General features: G+C 39.5%; 1 protein-coding gene across 6 annotated transcripts in view; it reads left to right on the top strand.

Annotated features, from left to right (window-relative positions):
- Positions 1 to 23,564, top strand: part of STN1 (STN1 subunit of CST complex) — a 42,080-nt gene that overhangs the window by 6,986 nt on the left and 11,530 nt on the right. For 3 of the 6 annotated variants that reach the window (XM_068688438.1, XM_068688435.1, XM_068688441.1), the window contains 6 exons: positions 9,082 to 9,221; positions 13,590 to 13,685; positions 18,073 to 18,141; positions 19,786 to 19,947; positions 21,086 to 21,197; positions 21,956 to 22,115. In XM_068688438.1, coding sequence (XP_068544539.1) covers positions 9,089 to 9,221; positions 13,590 to 13,685; positions 18,073 to 18,141; positions 19,786 to 19,947; positions 21,086 to 21,197; positions 21,956 to 22,115 — 732 coding nt within the window. In that variant the 5' untranslated portion in view covers positions 9,082 to 9,088. Of the gene's footprint in view, positions 1 to 2,328; positions 2,511 to 7,078; positions 7,309 to 8,815; positions 8,927 to 9,081; positions 9,222 to 13,589; positions 13,686 to 18,072; positions 18,142 to 19,785; positions 19,948 to 21,085; positions 21,198 to 21,955; positions 22,116 to 23,564 lie in introns of those variants that run through there. The other 3 variants (XM_068688436.1, XM_068688440.1, XM_068688439.1) reach the window with 3 other exon arrangements.

Raw genomic sequence — 23,564 nt, 5'->3', positions numbered from 1 at the left:
GTCAAAAAATACTGTAACTTGTAAAATATGGTTTGGTTTTCTGTAGGTTCTCTTCTTGGTGTTACAGCTGCACATGCTGCTGCTGTCCTGTGTAGATTGTTCAGGCAAACAACAGCTATTGTGTGTCTGACAATAGCATACACAAACTTTGGGTGCTGGGACCTGCTTATGAGACAACAGCATTGTGATGGGATTCACTTTGTATCTCAAGTTCCCCAAAATCCCCAAAATTCTTTCTTTTTTTTTTTTTTTTTTTTGACAGAATAGACCTTTAATCTCACATCCACAGAATTATATTGCATAATACACCATGAGATTTTTATGAATTAAACCAAAAAAGTCCATTACACTAATTTGAACTGAATTTTTGGTAGCAGAGACCCATAAAATTACCCAAAGAAAAAATAATTCCTGCAGCTGGTGGCTGAGCTATAACCTAGTGTTCTGGATGCAATATACAGGAGCAACTGACTTTCAGAAGCCTGAGGTAGGGTGTGGCATCTATTGAAATACAATTAAGGAAATACTTTAATCTGTTTATAAAAGGATGTTTTGTCTGTCCTTTTTTTTTTTTTTTTCCCACGTACTGCGAAGTCAGAAATAGCAACGACTTTATCATATGGTAACTGTGACAGTGATTCATGCAGGGAATATAAGGAGTTGCAGCCACAGGATTCAGCGAGGTGTTTTCTTTCGGGATTCTTGCTATTCTGTCCATTTGGTGACTTCCTAATGGATTCAGAAAAAGTTTTTATTGAAGGTAGGCAAAAATCATTACTAGCAAATCAGTTTAGCCTTCTTTGCTCTATAGGGAGGTAAGCTATTAAGACAACATTCATATTGCAGGCAAGGAGTTCCTGTGCAGTTTTTGGTTTGTCCTGTACGGGACTGGTGTCCTGTATCGGCTCTCAGTGATGAGATACGGAAAGAGCTCAGAGGGAGGACCTGTAAAATACTCATTAGTTCAGAACATCCTCTGAGAATTGCAAAAATTGCTAACCCACAATTTGATAGAGGACAAAGTCTCAGGATTTTTAACAGCTCTGAGTAGAATTTAGCAGCTGAAGATGAAGGATGATGAGCCAGAATCCTTAGCTGAGAATCAACTACTCTTCAAATCATTCAGAGTTCATAGAACAGAGTGTAAGAGATGGTGCAGAACAATTTATCTTAAGGAATCAGAAAATACCTGCACACCTTTGATATTTCTATCTATATTTCTCTAGTGCGAGCATCCAAAGAATAAGAGAAGATCAAATCAATTTTCTTTACCTAATAAAACTTTTTGTAGTTCTGTTGTGCCTCAGAAATCCTGTGCTTGATTTCAGTTACAGAAGTTCTAGTCCTCAGAAAGGTGGCACAGTTGCAAAAGGAATTCAGAGGGTTGATGGCTGGGAATCTACATCTTTGATGCTGCAAGCAACTCTGGATACTTTTTCTAGACAATGGCTGAGAGGACAAAAAACCTCGACAAGGAGCATTAGAAAAATATAATCAAACTTTGCTCTTCCATGTGTTGATAGTTTGAAATTCTCCCAGTAAAAGAGAAAATGCTGTAATAATAATAATAATAATGTCTCAATGCTTCTTTTTTTTTTTTCCATGCTGTCTTTCAGTTTGCACGGGGTTATCTTTAGTAGCATCTAAACGTTTTTCTACAAGAAGTTCCTTCAGACCAGGAAGCATTACGAGTTTATATTTGCAGGAGAAAACAAATAATTTTGTGGAATTGCATACAAAGGGAGAAAAAAACAAAACAAAACAAAACCCAAAACTAACTGGTCTAGAAATGAAAGTCAGCGTAAAGTTAATTTTATTATCCTTCCAACCATTTTAACAGTCCTCCAAAAGAGCTCCAAATGTAATCTCAGCCTCTAGTTATGCTCACAGACAATGTGATGATCCTGCTTGTGTCTGAAACTTCAAAGTTATTCTGCCTTGAATTATTTTGTGTATGCCAACACCAGTGTTAGTTGGAGCCCACATTTCAAGCAGAGCTTCAGTTTGCATGGGTTTGTTCTGATATAGTTAAAAGGTTCGCTTGTACAGCAAAGAAAAACTTTAATTGAATTCAGAACTTTAAACAGGTCTGCCATAATCTAACGCTTTGGTGCGCTCTGTGAATATTTTGAAAACTTTTAACACGTCTGTGCACCTTAACCAAACACGAGGTTAATCATTTGTAGGTCTCTGGTTGTAGTGGAATGCTCTGTTGTGCTATGAATGTTCATATAAATCCTGATCTTAATCCAGAGGCTGTTTTAATTTACACCAGATGCATAAACTCATTTAAAGGAGCAAAAAGTAGTCAGGAAAACTTGCTTCTAGAACTTGAATTAACTTTGTTGTGGAGAATACAGGCCTAACAGCTTGAGAAAGCTGTTTAACTGTGTTTGCCACTTCTACCCACATTTGTGGAATTTGAAAATATTCCTTCAAGAAGTAGCACTAAATCTATTTTACTCTGCTGTAGCAAAGCAGGAAAGCTGACTGTGTTGCCTTAAAACGTGGTGAGTTATGTTTTATTCTCTTTGCTTTGTTAGTTAACCTGAATATCCCTTTACGGTGGATCAGTAAAATACGCGTATCTATCCCAAAAACGTTCACTTGCCAAGAGACTGCTTGGAGCCCTTTTCTCTCAAAGCTTCCATCCTGCTGTTTTTCCAACCAGCAAACTTATTATTTATTAAGAAAGGAGAAAAAAAAAAGTAATTTATTTTTAGTTTTTGTTTGTTTTTACTTTACGCCAACAACTGGGAACTGTCTTTCCCAGCAAAAGAATGTCTTTTCAGCAGCTCAGCTCATTCTCACAGCGCCGTGGGAGATTAAGAGCTTTTAGAGGGAATTAATCACCTTCATAGACTTCCTCTTGCCCTCACTCCAGACAGGTTAGGAGAATTAGTTGAAGAGGGTACTTCAGCATGATTATCTAATGGCTTTAAAATACAAATAGCAAGTGAAGCTTTATGACTATCAGCAGTGATTACCACTACTTTATTTGTGTCAAGATTACAGCTGTGACAAATAAACACAGAGCCAGTGTGTTTGTCTGTTGAGTGGTTTGCTGGTTTCTTGATACATAGAAAATGTCTTGTGACTAACATGTGGGCTGAGGATCTGAAGGAGCTGCCTCTACCTTTTTTTTTTTTTTTTATTGCACGCTTCCTTTTTGGTTGTCCAGAATCATGCTTTTGGAAAATTGGGGGCTGAAACCTTGTCACCAGGTTTAACTTGCATGTAAAACAATCTGCAATGCCAAAGAAGGTGCTTTAGGATTGTAAATTCTGCCCTTCTTCTTTTTGAGACTGTTGATGTTGGAGAAACCAACCTATCTGGTCTTTTGCAGAAACACCTGTCTGTCCAGAAGGATTTCAAAATCCTTCTGGAAATGAAAAACAGAGATAAAAATACATGACAGTTTACATCAGAAGACATTAACTCTCCTGGAAGACCATTCAGTGCAGTAACTGTGTCAGCCTGATGACAAAATACGGTGTTTTTTCTCCTATCTAGGGATCGTGGGCAATACCTTTCTGTGTTGCTTACTGGCTGAAGTTCATGGTGATGGGTCTTTTGTCTTGCACCATCTTCCCTTGGCAGGGAAGTGCGCTGTAATATCTCATGTAATTAAAAGACAGATGTTTAAAGTTTCGAGCAGTGTCTTTCACAGAAATTCTGCAATTTATTCTCTTTTGGTAAATGAGTTATCTCAGGAGGTTGCAGTTGTTAACACTTGCACAAATGATTTCAGGAACTGCTGAGCTTATTGAAATTCAGGAGTTCTAGCTCTCAAGTTTGCTTCAAAAATAGTTTTTAAAAATTGAAACTGTACTTTCCTTGCATACAAGACATAGAGGATGTAGTTCCCTACCGACATTTGTTGCAGCATCTAGTTTGGGAGTTCACACGAGCAGTGGAAGGTAGATTATTAGACTGGAATGCTTAGCCTACTTTCTCTGAGTCGTGTATTCTGATCTCAGTGGCTTTTTTTCTTGTTACTAGTGTTGAAAATGATCTTTTAATTATGTAGCTTTAAAAAAAGCCTATGGATGAACTTTGGTTTTAGAGTCTTTATTCCGTATTGTCTGTAACCAAAGGCTTTACTTTGCAGCTCACTTAGATCTACTTGAGTAATAAAATGTCGGGTTTGTTTGCTTGCTTTTAACTTAAAATGTTGTATGTGGCTTTGGCTAATTAAAACCATTTTTAACTGTATCGTGCTGGAATTGCCTCTGCTGCTCATGAAGAATTGAATAATGCTCTTTTGTCGAGCAGGGTGTTGACTCAGCCACAGCTGAGTTCAATTCAGATGATTGGGGTGGTTGCAAAACCCAGCTGCTTGCTCTGCCCCACTTTCCACAAGTTGCTTTCTCTGTGGTGGGGATGGCTGACCCGTAAAGCAATTCTTTACCAGCCACAGTTCATAGCCCGGTTTGTTCAAGTTCACCAAGGGTGACTGCAAGTTGCTTTAATGCATTGGGCAGCCAGCTGCAGCAGTTCAGGATCTTTTTCTGTGTATGTGGTTGGTGCTGGTGCAGTGTGTAGGCTTTGGAGAGGAGCAGATGCCTGGCAGGATGTTTATACCACGTGTGTTGGTGGGTAAATATCCTCTGCTTCTGACTCAAAGCTAGCTTGAGAGAGTCTCTGCAGCGCTTTGCCAATAGTTGCATGCTAATTGCAGACAACCTTTGGCAAACTACTTTTTGTGTGGCTTCATCTGGCTCCAAACGATCATCGTGGTCATCTCAAAGTAAGGAAATCTTCTCCAAGAGCTCTGGCTGTAAATCACATCCCGTTAAAAGGCTCCACAAGAAACACAAACACAGGTTCTCTTCCTTGCAGTTCCCATGACACTAGGATTGGAAGAAGTCCAGTTCTTAATCTTTTAACATTTTTAAAAAGGTGAACACAGGATTAGGAACTGAGATATTTATTGTCTGAAGCTGCTCCTGTTGAACAAATCTCTTGGGAGGTTTAATGGGGAGCTATTCGAACAAGCCTGGACCATCTCCCCAGGTGGGCTACTTGGGAAGGAAGGTAGAGAATGGGCTTGGTTTTGGGATGTGGCAGCTGTTGAGAAGCCTGCTAACTTTCTTTGGTTTCTCTTCTCCTGTTAGGATAGGGTAGTACCTTGCTGAGCTCACAAGAGAAGCCTGAGGATTAGGGACTTGTTTCAATTCTCACTGAGGTCAGAAAAGCGAACATTGATAGTAGGAGGTCAAGGAGACGGCCTTGTTTGAACAGGATAGTGTCTAGAATAGTCTCAAATTGGGGTGTTTTTATTTATTTGTACTTAAATAACTGCCATAAAAACTTCACATTTTTACCTTTGGAACAGGACTGTTTCACAGAGAAGCATTTCAGTAATAACATTTAGTGCCTGATTTCCTGTGTGTTTATTTGTTTTACTGTGTCTTTGTTACCTCCAGAGATATTTTACTAAGAGGCAAAAAAGGATATTTCGTATTTATTAAGCGTGTGGACCTGATGCCTCTTTTGCCTTTCCATCACCTCGCGGGACTGAGTTCCTTCCGCTACTGCAGTTGCAAAGTCCTTACTTGCTTTCAAAACAAAATGCAGAAAGAGATAACATTTCACTAGGACTCTGCTGCTTGTGCTGCTAGATCTCATCACGTGGTTCAGCAAAAGTCACTTCAGTTCCCAAACATTTGTACACACAGATCTGTTTGGAATTGTTAATTGCTGACTATCTGTGTTGTTACTGATTCCAGCACCGTGCATCACCACAACGCCTGCTGTTTGCCCCTTGGTTCGTGCAGGGTGGCTGTTATCTGCCGGGCTGATAGCGTATCACCAGCAGGACCAGTGGGGAGCAGAAAGCACTGCTGGCATAGTGGAAAGCCCTGCTTTTGGCAGGATGGCTCTGTGATTAATTAACCCCCGGGATGGAGAGGCTTCCTGTGCCGATTTGAGTGGAAGTTATGGGAAGATAATGGTACATAGCTGAAGAGAAATTGATTAGAAACATTTTTATCAGCCCTGTAGGAATTCCGTTTTCTAACACTATCGGTCTGCATGCATCAAGCCTGTAAACTATTTTACAGTTAGATCCATTGGAAGGGGTTATTTAACGTCTTCATTTGTTACAGGAGCAAAAAGATGACAGCTGCCGATGCCATGAGCTGGCTGTAAGGCAGAGCTCAATGCAGAATTATCAGAAAGTTTCCACCCTAGCAGAATGGGCTCCTAATGAGTGTGTGGAGGGAAGCCCTACAGGGGACAGTAGATGTCTCTGCCTCCCAGAGGCCACAAGCCTTCGGTTTTGGATAGGTAACTGGTAAAATGGGGCTTCTGAGTGGACCACTTGGGAGGGAAGAAAGAAAATGGGCTTGGCTTTGGGTGGTGGCACTGCTTGGAAAGGCTGAAGGGACCATGAAGGGGCAAGAGAAAACTGCTGTGCAGAAGCAGAGCCTGTTGGCCATTGCTGAAAGCAAGTTAGAGGCTGGAGTGCAGTTTCACTATCCCTGCCTTATAGGTATGGATTGTCTAGCTTGTGGCTTCAGAGGATTCATTCTCTAGACTTCAGAAAAACTTGCTGTGCTTCATTGTGCTGGGGAGGGGATTTGCTTTGTATCCAGGAATCCCCAGAACTTTGGATGTCTGCAGCACACATCAGCCGAGAAGGATGCTACTGTACGTGAAGGCAGAACATTTCTATGGCGAAGAGCTATAACAAGGCTTATGAGGTAGAGGGAAGCTACAGAATTTGAGATTTAATTCCCAGTAGTTCTGAGATAGAAAGAGCTTTTGCTGCACAAATCAATCTTCCTTCAGGACAGGGAAGCAGTAAAAGGTGCTTCGTTTCCTGTAAGGCAGAAATGTTCAGCCTTCTGGCTAGTGCTCAGTCTATTACCACGTTTAAAATGCCCAGATGTTAATTGCGTAGTGAAATAATACACTGCAGATATTTTTAATCTCTAGTGGTGCTGCTTCACCAATTTTTCCACTCAGATGTGCACATGTGCGGGGGTGACTGCTGCGTTTTGCTCCAGCGAGTGGCTGTTCATGCAAAACACAAAGTTAGGCTTTTCACCTGATTCTCTTTTTTTTTTTTTAGCTTGTTTTTAAGGTCTGCTACCTGTCTAGGAGAACAGGCTAATGCTGAGCTGCGACAGTTTGCAATAATCCTGCAGAATACACTGGGGGATGTGGTGCAGAAAGGAATATTGCTTTGTGTGCAAGATAATGACAGGCAACAAGACTGAGATTGTGTCCACATTTCTTGCCTGGGAGAAAAGCCACTAAAAGTGAATAGCTGGGGGGCTGTACCCCATAACAGACAAAAAAGTACCCTGAAAGTGCCTGTTGGAGAGCGGGACGCTGAGCAGGAGTGCTTCTCTTTGTTCCGACTTCCCATGTGCTAACCCTGATTGACCGTAGGATGTATGGTTGTTGTTTGGTGTGTGATCTCTGCGTGTGTGCCATAACCTTTTGTTGGGCTAATTGTTTTTTTCATACATATATATTTACAGTAATGTAAGAACAAGGCAGGCACCAGCATACATGAGACTGCAAGCAATCAGAGAGGCACTGGGAAGACTAATTTTGTCATGAAAACGAATGTGCTAAGTAAAATACAGGTTCAAACCATGTGTTTGCTTGGGAAGGTTTGTGGTCTAAATTTGATATAGGCTATATAGCAAGCAACTGGAGAGCTGCCATATGGAGGAACAGCAACCTTGCGATATGAAGTTCATGTGGTTAACAGCTTAGCTTAGCAATTTCTACTGAGCACTGCCTGCAATTCAGCAGCAGAAAAAGTGTGTTTCCTGTGGAGATTCGAGTGGAAAAAAGGATGGTAAGAAGTTTCTGAGTAGGCCTTGCATGTGCAAAAGGGGTAGGTTGGGAAAACCTGCCCGTAGGTGGCAGAGAGACAAAAATCCAAGTGTAAACAAAAATACTCAGGTTGTTACCTAAAGGTGAAGTCATGGTGGAACTTTCCAAAGTATTTATTTTGGAAATAAGTATAATTATCATCTGCAGTTCTTTTCACCTTATAGAGGAGATGTCAGCAACGCTCTAGCATATTGTGCTGCACTGTTTTTCTGCCACAAATTAAACTTTAAGTGTGAAAACAGAAATGAAGCGGAATCCAAGCTGTGTTGCTTCCCAAAGAAGCAAGATGCTATCCTGATATTTGTGGCATGTTGGCTCTCTATCAGTAGCTATAAGTGTCTCTTGCAGAGTACAGAGATCACTGGCAACCCGTAGCAAGGAGCTCTTCTCTCTCAGAAGACTTGAGCTTCCAACTCTCAGCTACAATGCAGGATTTTCAAAAGCTGCCCACTTACCACCTCTGGTCTACACCTGTAAGTGGCTGATGTCCATTTGGTGGTAATGTGGAGAGCTTTACAGGAACAATTTAATTACCCGTGCAAGAGAAACTAATAAAAAGTATAGCCACCCTCAAAATTTCTACAAGGTGTCCAGGACAAACCTGCTTGAATTGAGAGCTATTTTTTTGAAACCAACTGTGATAAACTGAGAATTAGCTCTGGACAGAAGATAGGCATGAAGCAGGGAAAACTGAAGAGGTAAAAGGGGAAAGGAACCATTATGAAGTTATTGGAGACTGCATATCCGAAATAAAGAAGGGCTGGTTGCTTTTCTTTTATTAAAAGAAAAAAAAAAAGCCTTCCTTCCTGTGGTAAAGCACAGGGTGAACAATGAGGAGAATATCTTAGGGAAGGGAAAGAGAATGATTGGGAGGAAAATGAAGTATACAGGAAGTAACTAATTATTATCACCCTCTTAAAGAAGTATTGTATTTGGTTCTCTCAGATGAGAAATCCCTGAAATTGTATTTCATTTGAAGGAGCTTGGCAGAATGATGTTACTGTTGAGCTTCAATACTGAAGTAAATTGTCAGTATTGATATTGTGACTATTTCTTATGAGATGCAAAGGTAACATTGTGTTAGAAAAGTTCTTGTGACTTCATCAGCTCTGGTGTGTTGCTGTTTGTAAAATCACAAGCTATTTTTTCATTCAGCTGGAACATAGGAGAACAGCCTCTCCTCACCTGTGTGGACAATAACTACATTTTTTCCTGTGTTCACAGGTTTTGAATGCAGTCTGAGTCCAAGAAGTATGAAGAAGAGACGCCTTCTCTGTTCTGGGGGTTGGATCCTGTGTTTTCTGCATTTGCAAGACTCTATATTAAAGATATAAAAGAAATGCGAGAATCTAAACAAGTGCCAGGTATGTACTTACATGTGCTGGTTATGATGCACGTAGAATTATAATTGATTTACGTTGTGCTTCTTGTCCAGAGATTTAAGAATGCTCGTGCAGTTATTTTTTTAATGCCCCGAAGCTAAGTGGCAATAGTACCTGTAACAGTCCTAAGAAGAACAGGTTGTATACCATGTTCAAAGGATTATAGGTGGAAAAACAGAATGTGTTAGTTCTGAAGGCTTTTCTTCTTGTGTGTATACACACGTGTGTATATACATACAACCTGTATTACATTAAGGTAACGTTGTGCTTCTGCTGTGTGTTATACTCTGAAAGTTAGTTCTAAAAATGTTGGTCCTTTCTGTCATGTGTTATACCTTGCCACTGTCTCCACAACAGTTGATGAGGAATTTATACCTCTTTTTTTTTTTTTTTTTTATTACATAATATTGATTATTTAATGGCATTGAGTGCATGTATTTTGCTTTTGCCAATGCATATTAACGTAATATTAAAAAAAAAGATAAAGGCTTTGTCTGCTTAATTTCTAGATATGATAGATAAGACTTTCTTCATATATTTGAACAACTTTACTGTACATTCTGGCATCTATTCAGAATCTTATGCCACGCCTTTTGTTTCCTTGCCATTGCTGGAAACTGTATGCTTTGCAGTCTGTTTCTGCTGGTGTTTGGCCAATATCACCCACACGTGTACGTTGTCTAAAGCAGTGTGGGTCTGACCTTGAGCTTTTGTTTGCACTATAAAAAGTGCATGTGTGTATATATATACTATGTATATGTACCTATAAAAGGTACCTGCGTTTGGCTCTGAATAAATTCTGTCCTGTAGGTTTTGTTATTCTTGTTGTTTTTTTAACAGCAAAGATAACAATAGCGCTCTTCTTATTGAAATGAAGAACTGGTAGTTCTTTGCTTCTTCACAACCATTTTTATGTTCATAGGGACTTTGCAAATTGCAAAAGTTTATATATATATATAAATTTCTACACCTCTTTGTTATTTAACATGATGGGAGATTTTTTTTCTTAAAGCCATTGCAAGTATGGGACTACAGTCTGTTGATATTTGTGCTAGTGTTAGCAGTATCTAGAAGATTTTTAAAGTCTGCAGTCTTATCAAAGTATTGGTATAGCAAATGCATCTGATAAAGACTGCTTCTGCTTTAATTAAAGGCATTTTAATTGTTCTTGAACAAAATACAAAGCAACTCATACACGCAAACATACTCAGAAGAATTAAGAACTGAACATTAAAAATCATGTTTCAAAGGAGGACTAGCCCTGAAAAGTATAACCCTGTGCTCTTTTGTTCACCTCTAAATCACCTGGGTTTTCCTTTTCACTTCCCTTCCCTTTCTTTTAGTGAAATGAGTTGTCCTGTGCTTCAGCAACTATTTCAGTTTGGTTGTTATGCTTTTTTTCTAAGATGGCCCTAAGGAAGTGGTATCTGTCATGTCAAGATATCAGCCTTTAAAATTGGTGCATGCAAGCTTTCTCCGCTTCCTGTGCATCTGGCGTTCTGCACAACTAAGTTTGCTTGCAGCCCTGTTACATTTTAGAAACCGAACTTTAAAGAATAAAATGAATTTCATAGAACAAACATCCTGAACTCTGCTCACCGTCCTGGCACTGTGTACATACCAAATGAGCTATCTTTCAGCATTTTGCATTCATTGGCAACAAATGATAGCACAATGGAAACACTTCTGGGGGAAGGAAGAAGGTAGGTGTTTGCCACCAGTGTTCTCTGCTTTTAATGGCTTTTTTTAAAGGCCAGATGGAGCTAATTATGATTAGCTATAAATCAGTCACTAAGTAAGGGTAATTAAGAATGAACAAGTGCAAAACAGAGTTGTAACTAGGAGGAATGGGAAGAAACACAGGCTGAATGTCAGGAAAAACATCCTTAGAATGATATCTGCTAAATGGCAGAGCAGCCTCCCCAGGAAGAAGGTGGGATCCCATTCACTGGGATTATTTATATCCTGACTGTACAAATTGCCAGGAATTTACTGTACGGAACAATCTTGTATTGGTCCTGAGGAAATGAACTGAATGACCTAATAAGTTTTTTCTTTCCATTTTTAAGCATTAGGATTTGATGCAACAATGACTAATCCCTTAAAAGAACACAGAGGAAAGCATTAAATCTGTCCAATTACTCTCCTGCTATAAATGGTGACAAGAAGGCTGGAAAACCACTCAGTTAAAAACAGCAACAGTGTTGTCTTAGAGGCCTTGAAATGAGAGTGGGTGTCACACTCGGTTGTAACACATAATCACATCATGAAAATGAGCTTTTCTCAGAGATATCACGCACCATTGCATTGTGACAGCTTATCAACGAACAAGGGAAGCTCAAATAACATAAAAGGAGGTAATAAGAATTAAAGCACTGGCAAACACCTCAGTACTAGTAAAGATACGACCAGAAGTTGCTCTGGTGAGCTCTGTATCTATAGCCCCCTAAACCGCTGCTGTGGCTTCCTGTTGTGGTAACAGCATCTTAATATCCGTGTTATTTACTGGGTTAATCAGAGCTTGATTGAATGCACTCACACATGGCTCGAAACGTTTAGTATGTTTTTATTGCTGCTGATATGAACTTAATTTGAACAGATAATCTGGGAGGAGAAAAACTCCTTGACACTTTTTAAGTCATCAAGTTCAACAACTTCTAATTGATAGTGTAAATATAAATTTATCTTTCAAATGAATTCAGGTAGTTTCTCAGAGAGTAAGGGTGGAGTTCTGTGTAAGTTTATGGGGATGGAGAGAACCAGTTTTATCTGGCCACTGTCCTTTGCCAAAACTCAGATTACTAACTGCGAAATGAACATAATAACACCTTGCTTGTTGGCACATGAAGAGGTTGGAGTCTGCCTCGCAGATTTGCCCTGAAACTGACCCAGACCTTATTTTATAGCCATTTTGTAAGGTTTAATTAATGTTTATATATACTGAGAGCATCTTCATTGAGAGTTTCTGTAGTAGTGTTTATTTGTGTCCTGATAAATGCAATGAGGAGTAGACAAACCTGTTAAACATTCTGTGTGCCACGCCTGACCAGTGACTGCATGGGTAGGTTACCAGTGCTGAGATGACAGCGACAGATGCATCCTCAAACCATGCCAGTGGACTTTGACCAGCAAAACTTTTTGTTTGTGACCTGCTTGGCTGATCACCTTTGACTTTTTCTGAGACTTCGCTGGTTTTGTCTCTTACGCGAAGAAAGCTAAATCCAGACCCATTTAAGGCTGCCAGCTATGTAGGGCAAGTTATTTTGGGATTTCAGTTTTTATTTTATTTTTTTTAATGCAGAACGATTTTGTGACTCCTTTTGCTGCAGTGTTTCTCTTTCCCTTTGTGAGATTTGCCATGGAGTTAAATGTTCCCTTTGTGTCCTTTGAGTTACCTAGTTTTTAGTAGACACTCACTGAACATCCCGGATGGCGTTATATTTCAGTAAAACAACAGTGTTCCAAAACTGCAGAAAACACATTGAATAAAATTACTCTGGCATATATATGGAGCTTATTGTCCTGTTACTCTCCTGCTGGTGGGCTGTGAAGCTTCAGTATATGCTTACATCAGCATTTGTTAAAGACATTTGTCACTCTCTTTCAATAGATTACAGCATGCGGCAACCTCAGTAAGTTAAAGTCCGCTGGGCTCCGATTCCTTCCCATTTCCTGAATGTAATTTTGTGTGTTATTCTTATCCAAGAATATCCAAGTCATCTTTATACATACACAAAAATAGCTTTGAATAGATGTTTTTAGAACATGTTATTTCAGAAACTGAAGCTCGGGATACTGCCCATGACGACTGCATACTGTACTCTGCAATCTAAAAGGGCTGGTACACTCCCTCCCATCCCCTGCCCCTTGCTGTGGCTCCTGTCCTTTTAGAAATGAAAGACAGAATTGTGTAGAATTGTTGGTTTTCCCTCTTTTGGGTGGCTCTCCCTTAACCAGGAACAGCTGCACTGCGAGAAGCTCAAACTGCTTCCATTGTGTTCCATTATTCATTCTGAAGACTGCTGAAAATGTTTAAAAAAAAAAAAAAAGCCTAAAGCCTGCAGCAAACAAACTGTTTTGCAGATCCAAATGTACAAGAAAACAAGCCGTTAATGAAGTTCTGCAACTACAAAAGCACAATTTTGGTCTCCTACATAGAGCTGATTCTTCCTTCTAGTATTCCCAGAACTCAACATCAAGGGGATTTTTCACGTGAGGAGGCATTAGTTAAGTTTACGATACATTAAATATGTAAGAAATGTTTTTTACTGACAAATGTGACTATGTTGGGTAGGCTGTTGAAGGGGGGAAAAAAAATAGTTATACTTAACCAGAATGTTTTGTGTCTAGGTATATTCTTCTATAATGGGCACCCAGTAAGACAGGTGGACGTTGTTGGGATAGTGGTTCATACTAAAGAACGAGATGCCTTTTACAGTTATGGAGGTAAGATAAGTTTCCTTCTTTGTTCTTGCACTTATGAGCCCTCTAATCTTACTGTTAAAACTTCAAAGGTTGCCTTTTTTTATCAGTGTTGGTTCTTGGAACAACTCTGCTCTTGTCCTTATATAGTGCATCCCCAGCCCAGATTAGTTGGCAAATTTAGGGAAGTTATGGTTTCTCTTCACTTAAAAATAGAGAAATAAGTGGTTAAAGCTGAGTAACTGATTTGGAGTCATCTAGAAAATCTTATTTTTTGTTATTGTTTTGCTGCTGGACTCTACCATCTTCCCTTCACATACAGATGCAGCTTCTTCAGTCACATATAAATGGATTTAATGGTTCCTGCGAGGAAGAAGTCGCTTCTTCCTTTTTTGAACTTCAGAAATCCCTTCTTACTTTTTGTATGTTTTGTCATATTTTGAAGCCAGGTTTTCATAGTAGGCAGGAGTTTGTTTATATTAGACCCATAAGTGCCTTAGCAAATCTGACTCAACCATCACACTGTGTACCAGTCCTTACCAACACCAGCTGAGAGTTGACTTCTCCCTGCTGCTTTTCCCAATATCCAGACTATTTCATTAACATAGAAACATCTGAGAGTCATTTTGTTCAGCTGTCTTTTTCATCTGGAGAAAAAGCAGCGTGGAGTAGTGGTGATGTGGCAAGTTTTCAAGGTAGGGGAGGCCATCTCTCGGTAGGAAGGGGGAGCCGAATGCATGGGCACTATCCAAGCATTTGAAGGACTTGTGTCCAGTGTCGCTGCCACCATGGATTTCCACCTGATGGAGGTAAGTTGTGGAGTGCCTCTTTGATGAATAATTCCTCTAAGAGGAATGCTGTGAAGATACCATCGACAGCTTAGAGCAGGGTCACAGCTTCTGTAACACCTGCAGTTGCATCATACTGCTGCGGAGCAGCACTGACAGCTACTGCATGTAGCATACCCCACACACGGCTGCTTGAAGTTGTTTCTGCTCTGCAGAAATTTCCCTGCAAGTTTCTTAAAGGGGATATTTTCTAGATTTTTTTTTTTTCAATCTTCCATTTTGCTAAATAATCAAATTTAGGTATTTTAAGGCATGAGTTCCTATGACACCTGGAGTAGCACAAGCTAAACAAAAGCCTAAGTTAGGATATGGTGATGTAACTGGTGAAGTGATGAAGTGCTGAAACAAGCAGAATGCCAGCTATTACTCTTTTATTGCACTAGTATGCAAATACAGTTATCACTTCATGAGAACAGAGGAAGATAATCATAGTGACCAAGGCAAAACCAATTCTAGGGTAGTGCTTTCCCATGCTTGCCTCAACATTAGTTTGGACATAAAACTGTTGGAAATGCTTGATTAGGAGCAGAAAATGGAAGAATAGAAATTAAAAAAAGAGCTGCAGACTAGTGGAATTCAGGCTTTAGTGTCAGATCAGCCAACGTTTAAGTACAGCTCTCAGTGAGCCTGCCTTCCTGCTGTCCTTTCACATCTACCTCTGCTCTTTGTTCCGGCAGTTCCTGGTTTGAACTTCCAGGCTACCTGCCAGGGTGCCTCTCCCCAGCCTGTCCTCGCTTTCAGGCAGGCTGACTCCACCAACATAAAACTAACTTCTTAGACAGTTTCCTGCTTGTAACTCGGGGCATCTCTCAGTTCAGCAGACTCTGGCTGGTGTCGCAGAGCAGGTGCTGCATCAGTCAGAGCGCTGCGTGCTGCTCAGCATTTGCTCACCTTCCCTCTGCTTAAAAGTAACTTACAAAGCAATCTCCCCTTTGTAGTTTTGCTCTGATAGAGATCTGAAATGTCTTGGTATCACTGCCACCATCTCCCCTCCCTCGTTTCCTACCTGTTTAATTCACAATATATATATCCCTGTTATAGGTGTTAGGTCCTCTCTGTGCTGTGAAACCAGACAGCCAGCATTGGTGGCAAAATAATAATTCTAAGAGGGTGAATCGGCTTTCTTACCTGGCAATAAATAAACACATGTAATTATATGCTGTGTAAAACCCATTTTGACATATATTTTTTTTGTTGTTATTTTATAATCACTTAGGGAAAGGGTATCTAATTGAAGCCTAAACCGAGGCTCATATTTTTAGTTAGTGCACCTTTCTGACTTTTTTTTCCTTTCCTTTTTTATAAAACCAAACAATATCATATGTGATTGTCATTATGCTCCAGGGCCAGTCTGAAAGGTTTAACACTTGCCTTAGAAACAAACAAAAAAATCTCACAAAAGATCTCAGCAGGCTCACGTAGGCCCTACGAGAACACACTTTTTGTTGTAAAGAAATAAAAGCAAACAGAGGTTGTAATATTCCAGCTGACTTTGAGAAGACTGCTTCTCAAATAGTTAATGTGCAACTGTCAAGATGAGTATGATAACAAATGTAAGAGTCAAAAAAAAAAAAAAAAATTAAACCCAAGGGCATGAGGAAGGGAAGCAGGGAGCACAGGAAGTTTTCAAAAGCTTGTAGACCCCCTGAGTGCATTTAAAATAGATTAACGTTTTCCCATCTAATTAGAATACAATTGCCATAGTTCGCATTCAGCTGTGGTTCAGGAGTTATTCATCTTTTTGCTCAAAGCTTTTATCTGTGAACTGGGAAAACTTGGTTTCAGTGCCTGGCTCTGCTACCAGCATTCTCTTTGTGGTCAAGACTGGGTCAATCCCTGTAGGACTCCGTGTTTGACTGTTACATTGAGGAGGAGGAGTCTGGCCTCATAATCCTTCAGTCTTGTTTGTTCCTAAGCTTCTTAGGAAGCGTATCTGTTGCAGCTGGTCTCTAGCTGGAACATCTAGAATCTGCAGTGCCGTAATGGTGAGATGTCATCTGCCCTCTTATAGCCATCGCTGGCTGGCATCGAGGGCTTGGCATGGTGTATGGGGGCACTTCCTCCTATTAAAATAGTTGGTCTGGATCTTTACCAAGGACAGGAAATCCTACCAGCTAGATTGTTATTGATACCGGTGCAGAATTAAAGCTGATGAAATTGCTCCAGACACAGGAGCTCAAAAGGGGGATATGCAATAAAACAGCCATAATTTTAGGGATGGAATTTGGAATTGCTTGAATCTTATAAATGCTGTGTGTTTGCTATTAGGAATGTGGCTGTTCCAGACTAGGTCAGCAAACCCACTGGGAAACAGGAAGACAAGACAATGACTTGAAATCAGACCCCCAAATAGGGAGATTGTTTCAAAACATATGAGACAATGCAGAGGCATTTTGCTTTGATGCTATGGTTCCCAGAGGAAACGGCCGCAGGTACCAATCAGTACCTTCCTGGTAAACACGAATGATGCTTTTGTAGTCATGGATCTGGTTTGGGGATCAGAAGAAAACTGCGGATTCTGATTTGTGAAGAGTGGAAGCCCAGTGTTGGAGATGGTTATGCTCAAGGAGAAACATGCTCGGAGTGTTAGAGGGACTGGAAATGGGATCCTTGCCGTGCTTTGACAGGCACCCTGTGCCCTCTTATTTGGAGGGCGGTTATTGAGCATGCAGCCTACATACATACAGTCTGTTAATTCTTCTGATTTTATTTTAAATTTTATTATTTTTATTTATTTATTTATTTATTTATCTGCTGTCTTTAACAATATAGTGCCTAGGGCAGAAATCACAGTTGATTTTGCCCAGGTACTAGCAAAACAGGAAAAGCTACGTGTATATAGCTCCCCTGCTCAGGAGGTGTTGGGCTTTTTCTGAAAGGAAGTGGCTTGCATGCCACTAATGGTGCATTAAGTTGGGAATCCCTGGCCTAGGGCAGAACCACAAGCAAGTCTTCTGTCTTCCTTGGCTAGAGGAGCTGCCTTTCTGCTCTATGGATCATCTTCCTATACAGGAAAGGCCAGCAGACTTTGTGCACGATATTAATTAGTGTGAAAACTGCAGCTGGAGGGAGGACACTCAGTCTGTTCACATTACTGTACCCCCCAAGCTTGAAGTGCTGTTTTCTCATTGCTGCTGTAAAGTTTCTGTGCTTTGTGCCTGGTTTCCTACTTCAATTTGTCTAGCTTCAGCTTTCAGGACTGATCTGTTTTCTGACTTTGTCAATTAAATTAGAAATCTCTCATACCCAGTATATGTAGTGAATCATCATGAATTACGTAAAAGCTTTATTTTATTTTTTTGAGGAGATGCCTGTTATTTTGCTGCCCATGGACATAGGCATTGTATCTGGTGCTGAGCTACAGCCACAAACAAGTCTGGTGATTATTTCAAAGACAGAAGTAGGAGTTGAGCACCCACTTTCCCTTTTAAACTGGTTGGACTGAGATAGTCTTGGCAGTTATGTCCCCACATATCTATGTATGTTCATTTCTTGGAATCTGTTTTCCACTACCTGCTTTCTTGCTCCCTGTAACTCTTGAAATTTTTTATTTTTTTTTCCAGTGGATGATAGTACTGGAGTTATAAATTGTGTCTGCTGGAAAAATCCCACGGTATCCAGATCTTTATCAGGTATTTTATCAAATAAATAATTCCTCTTTTGTCTGTATTTTTTTCTGTTTTCTCGTGTCTTAAATAATTCAATAAATGATCAAACTCGCTGAAGAACAAATGGAACTTAGTTTTAAAATTATTATTATTATTATTATTTTATGCCACCATGCCCTACAGCCTGAGCCATTTTGGGATCTTCATGTTAGTTTTTGTCCTGTTGCCAATAGTGATGCAAACAAAACCACTACATTATGACCTGTCATGCCTTTTCCTTTTGAGTAATACGTTTCAATTCCGTGCTGTGAAATTTTTTAGAGAATCCTCTTCTTATGGTTTTCAAAGCAGCTTGGTCTATGTTCCCCACCCTTGTGATACAGTAGTTTCAGGATCCCCCTTCTTTTCTTTTGTTCACATTCATATTCTCCTCCTGTTCATGCATTATGATGTTAGTGGTGAACTCAAAAGTAGCTTTAAACACAGCAGGAACAATGCCATTGGTCTTTTTATGATTTGAACAGTTCTAAATGTGCAGAAAATGTATTTTTGAAATGAAGTTAATCTTACATTCATAACAGAAGAACTCGGTAGTGTCTAGCTTTCTATTTGCCTTTTTTCCAGTACTCCTTGTAGATCAAATTATGAGACAATTTCTAATTCAGGTGATCCTGAAAGCTCCTGTAGTAGTTTGGAGCTGATAAAACCCACTGAAATAAACGTTGCTATACATTTACATATGTACTACATAAAATGGGGAGGGAAAAGCTTGATATCAAAATTGAAAACTGTTTTTATTTGTGGAACAACCCTGTTTATACAAACATGATTCATACTAGCTTACATTTAACAATAATATGACAAGTGGTATGAAAGGTTCCTACAGTGCTGGAATTCAGAAGACATTTCCTGCTTTTAGAGACTTTTTCCAGAAAAGTAATGGGGACCCACAATCAAATCTTTTTTTTTTTTTTTTTTTTTTTTTTTTTTTTTGTGAAGAACTTAAATTCATGAAAGAAATTGTGTGAAATACTGGTTCACACAGAGTGAGGACCCAGAGTGCTTGTTTTAGCCTTGTTCTTATTTTACTTGTGCATCAATATTGACTGAATGAACACTGTTTTATTGATGGAAATAACTCCTATCTGCTAAAGAAAACAGCTCCCAAAGGCACGGGAAACTTTCTTCTCGCCTTTTGTAATCATGATCAGGGCTTCTTGGATCATTAGTCAGGTTTTCAGCTAGGAAAAAATTACCCTCCTGCAAAGGTGCGTTACGTAAACATGAAGTTCTGTCGAGTTGCATTCATCTCAGTGTGGACATGAAATTGCATCACATCAGTCCTTTGGCCTCACCTCAGATGAATCATGCTTTTACATAAAAAGTTCCCCTCTCCCTTTTAGTATGACAAAATCACTCTTGCCAGTTTCAAATTAATATTTCAATTTTCAACCTATCTGTGACATTCAATAATAAGTCAGTATCTCTTTCCTTATACACCTTCCCCGGGTGAACTATTTAAATAAATACAATACTATAAACTATCTTTGTTATCCAACAATTTTGCTGATCAGAACACATGATGCCTGAGATCTTGCCCCTTTTTAGCAATATGACTGCTGTGATGCATATGTATTCCATGCCTGATCTGCTCACCTTTTCTTACAGGTAGTCCAAGCACACTCAGCAGCCTTAAAGTGCTTGAACAGATGAAGAAACTCCAGGAAATGGTGAGCCAGAAAACTAAGCTGGTGATTGGGGATGTTGTCAGGGTCAGAGGTTACATCCGAACCTACCGGCAACAAAGAGAAATTCAGGCTTCGTGTTTTTGTGAGTGTTACGGATCTGTGACATATGTAACTTGGCTGTAAGACACAAGCTGTATTTAATTCATTGAATAATTTTCACTTCATTTTCTGTCAGCTCATTTTTCTAAAGAGATTTTCATCTGTATGCCTTTATTTTAATGTTAGCAGTGTAAGGTTAGAAAATACGCTACTTAATGTGTGGGATCAGACTGCCCGTAAATGAGGCATTCCTGGAAAATCTATGAAGATGACAAGAAGGTTGTCCAGATATTATGATTGGGTATCTTTGATAGTGAATTGCTCTTCGTTTTTATTTGTGTTGAAGCAGAACAACCAAGACCCATAGGAAGGGAATTGATGACCTTCTGTGTCACGCTTCATCAAGAGTGTTTGCTGCTTTGAAGAAACAGTTGTTTGTTGCAGCCCGTATAATCCATTCCACAGGCAGCCAGCAATTTATTGTCACATTTTTACATTAAAGCCCAAGTTTTCCTAAACTATCTGGCTCTGCAGAATGACTGAGAAGCATTCCTCTTTGTCACTCTGGCACATATCCGACAGCTGTTTGGACAGTAGTCCATTATTTGTATCCCAGGAGCTTCCAGTTGCATAACATCTATTCTCCTCAGTGCCTGTGCTATTGTGTAACTGGAGAAGCCTGTCTTTAAAAGCCTTGTGTAGCTCAGATAGAAAGTTTCTAGTTTTTTCAGCTGTAGCTAAAATCTGAGGGGAACGTCAACCCTCTTTTCCAAACAGAAGTTTTGTGAATATACAACCCATTCAAGGGTTGGTAACAATGCCATTGTTTCATTAAAGGAGAGCCACACAGTTCAAATGGTCTCTAAATTGGTTTCAGATTGGCACAAACAAAACTTCTTGCTATATGCTAACTTCATTTAATGTGTAAAGACTGCTGAAAGGTAAAATATAGGTCACAAATTCCAGTTTAATAAGTTATTCAGATGCAAGCATAGTCTGCAATACGCTGTGGTCATTTACTGCCTTGTAAACTGTAAAAGCAGGAGTGACCTTTATGGTTTTATTTTCATAACAACAAAAACAAAATTTGCCGATTTAATACTGGCCTGTGACACTCCATTGTGCTGCCTCAGGTATGTTTGTTTAAAAGACAAGTCTGTCTGCTCTTTTTTCCGCTCCAGATAAAGTGGATGATCCTGTGTGTGATGTTCAGATTTCAAGGCTGTTGGAGCTCCCTTGTCTCTATAGAGAAGTTTACGATAAACCTTTCCAAAGCCCAGGGGAGGGACAGAGGTAAATGTGGTATGCAGACTGGTCTAAAGGCAAAGCATGGGATTTTATTATTGCTTATTTGATATTTAACTTCAGAGAAAGATGGAACAGGGCCCCACTGTGATTTAGTCTCTGCACAAGCATTTAGTAGTAGTCTTCTTTTCTCTAAATAATTGATGATCCATACAGATGAGATACTTGCTCATAATCTGAGAAAAGAAGTATAAAGCTGAACTAAAATGAATACTAGGAAGGTAGTAAAATACTGTGTACGGGCGTCTTGCATCTCTTAAAGGAGTGAGTCTGGAGCAAGATTTGCAGGCGAGATCAACGAATTAAATGGATGAGCAACCTTGGCTGATTTTGTTTTACATATAAGGATAAAGAGCTCATCAATCAAAATATTCCTGAATCCGCTGCCCTTGTCTGTGAATCATGATTTGCGTAACCTCAAACTAATTCAAACACAAGTTATTGTATTCAGCTTAAGGGTAGCTGGATACTTATTGGCAGGTCTGATGCATGTAGTGTGGCTTTAGAGACTTCAGATCTTAAAATCCCAACACTATTTCAATAAATGATTGAAGAGGAAGAGCTGGATGTTCAATGCATTTTAAAATGGTCTGTTTTAATTAAGGGTTCAGATTCAAATTCTTTAAGGGCGATAAAATGCCTCCTGACCTTTGAAAACCGGTCTACCAGGCTAACATTAGGCAAGTGATCTAAAAATATCAGTAGTGTATTTCTTCCCTTTTAACCTGTTCTCTGTATCCTTGCAGTGGCCCAGAGGGTTTGGATTTCTCAATTTATATTCTGCATGAGAAAGTGAAAGACTTCCTACTCGAAAACAAAATTCAGACCTTTTACCAACAGGAGCTGGAAACGATTGATACTCTGGTGTCCCTGGCTGGTGAGCCACTGTCCAGTCGCAGCTGTCAGGTGAGTGACTGTACCTGTTTCAAGTTTTTGGTAGGGAAAATAATGCCAAGAATTCTAAACAATCAGATAAGAGACTGATGCATTCAGAGGATTCAAAAACTGTAAGTGCTTTTTCATCATCGTTAGTTTTAGGCATGCATTATTTACACGGCCTGAGAAACCTTGTCACGTGGGGTATTTGAAGCTGGACTGAAGAAAGCCACAAGAAAATTCTGTTGTATTAGGGCTGAGCAACCTTACAGTATGCAATGCGCACTGCCTTACCTAGAGCTGTGAAAAATGTCACTGATCTCCTTAAGGCACTCAAGCTGTTTGGGTCAGATATTTGAGATCCTGAATTGGCTCAGGAGAAGGGAGGACAATTCTTTGTCTTATTTCATTTGAAGTTCAATATATTAGTATAGATGTGGCTTTCTAAAGGAGATAGTGAGTGAATGAAAAAATGCTCTGTTAAACACTTCTGTTGTTGGACATCCCTAGCTGTGAAAGGTCATGACTGAAAGGGTCAGATGGTTGCATTTAGATCAGTTTATGTGTAAGTGCACGTAGCTGAATTGTTAAGAAGTTTCCCAGTGAGATAGTATGCTCTCGACCAACTACAAAATGGTAGAACAAAAAGCATTTCGTAAAATGGTTTTATTTGTTATTTGGGTAAATTACAAGCCTGATTCTCAACAGGTGTGAAGTGGTAAACTTCTGCAAAACCAGGAGTTACGGATTCTAACAAATTACCAACAGCAACTGAAACATGAATCCAGAGCATTATGACTCACTTGTTTGCTTTTTGGTTTTCTGTAAAGAAAGAAATTCATGGCAGTCATTTTCAGTGCCTGATCCAGACATGCACTGTTAGAAGTGTTATGTTATATTAGTAGATAATATTAATTTACTACATTTTTTTTTAATATAAAAAAAAAAGCCAGATAATGATAAAAAGTAGCTCTATTCATGCCTCGGTGAACTGCTTCTGCTAACTGCTTCTTGGTTTATTTTTATTAAAGGCTTTATTTGTTTGCTTTAAAATGGTCATGGATATAAGCAAGGACAAGAACTACTATGATTTGTAACTGAAAAGTTTGATACTAGAAAATCCAATGTGGAACAGGGTATTTTTCTAAACCAGCTGGAAGAGCATTAAAAGTCCTCAGACACTTTACATAAGAGGAAGTAGTGGTCATTGTGACTAATACTGTCCGTCTCTGAAGTTTCAGCATTTATAGAAAGATTAAGATGAATGACTTGCAAAGCCATTTAAAGAAGGAACTGGTGCAGAGCAAACATAAAGGCACCTCCATCTCTCCTCCCCTGCTCCCCGCAGCATCAGCCTTGCTAGTAGTCATGAGGAACTATCTTAATTAGTAGCTGTTGCTCCTGACCCTGATGCAAGGGTGTGAGTATATGTCCCAGGAATCTGGGCACACAGATGCTTATTTAGAAATTGCAGTTCTC

The sequence above is a fragment of the Anas acuta genome, chromosome 7, assembly GCF_963932015.1.
Source record: "Anas acuta chromosome 7, bAnaAcu1.1, whole genome shotgun sequence".
NCBI lineage: Eukaryota > Metazoa > Chordata > Aves > Anseriformes > Anatidae > Anas > Anas acuta.
This window is presented reverse-complemented; position numbering and strand designations above follow the sequence as displayed.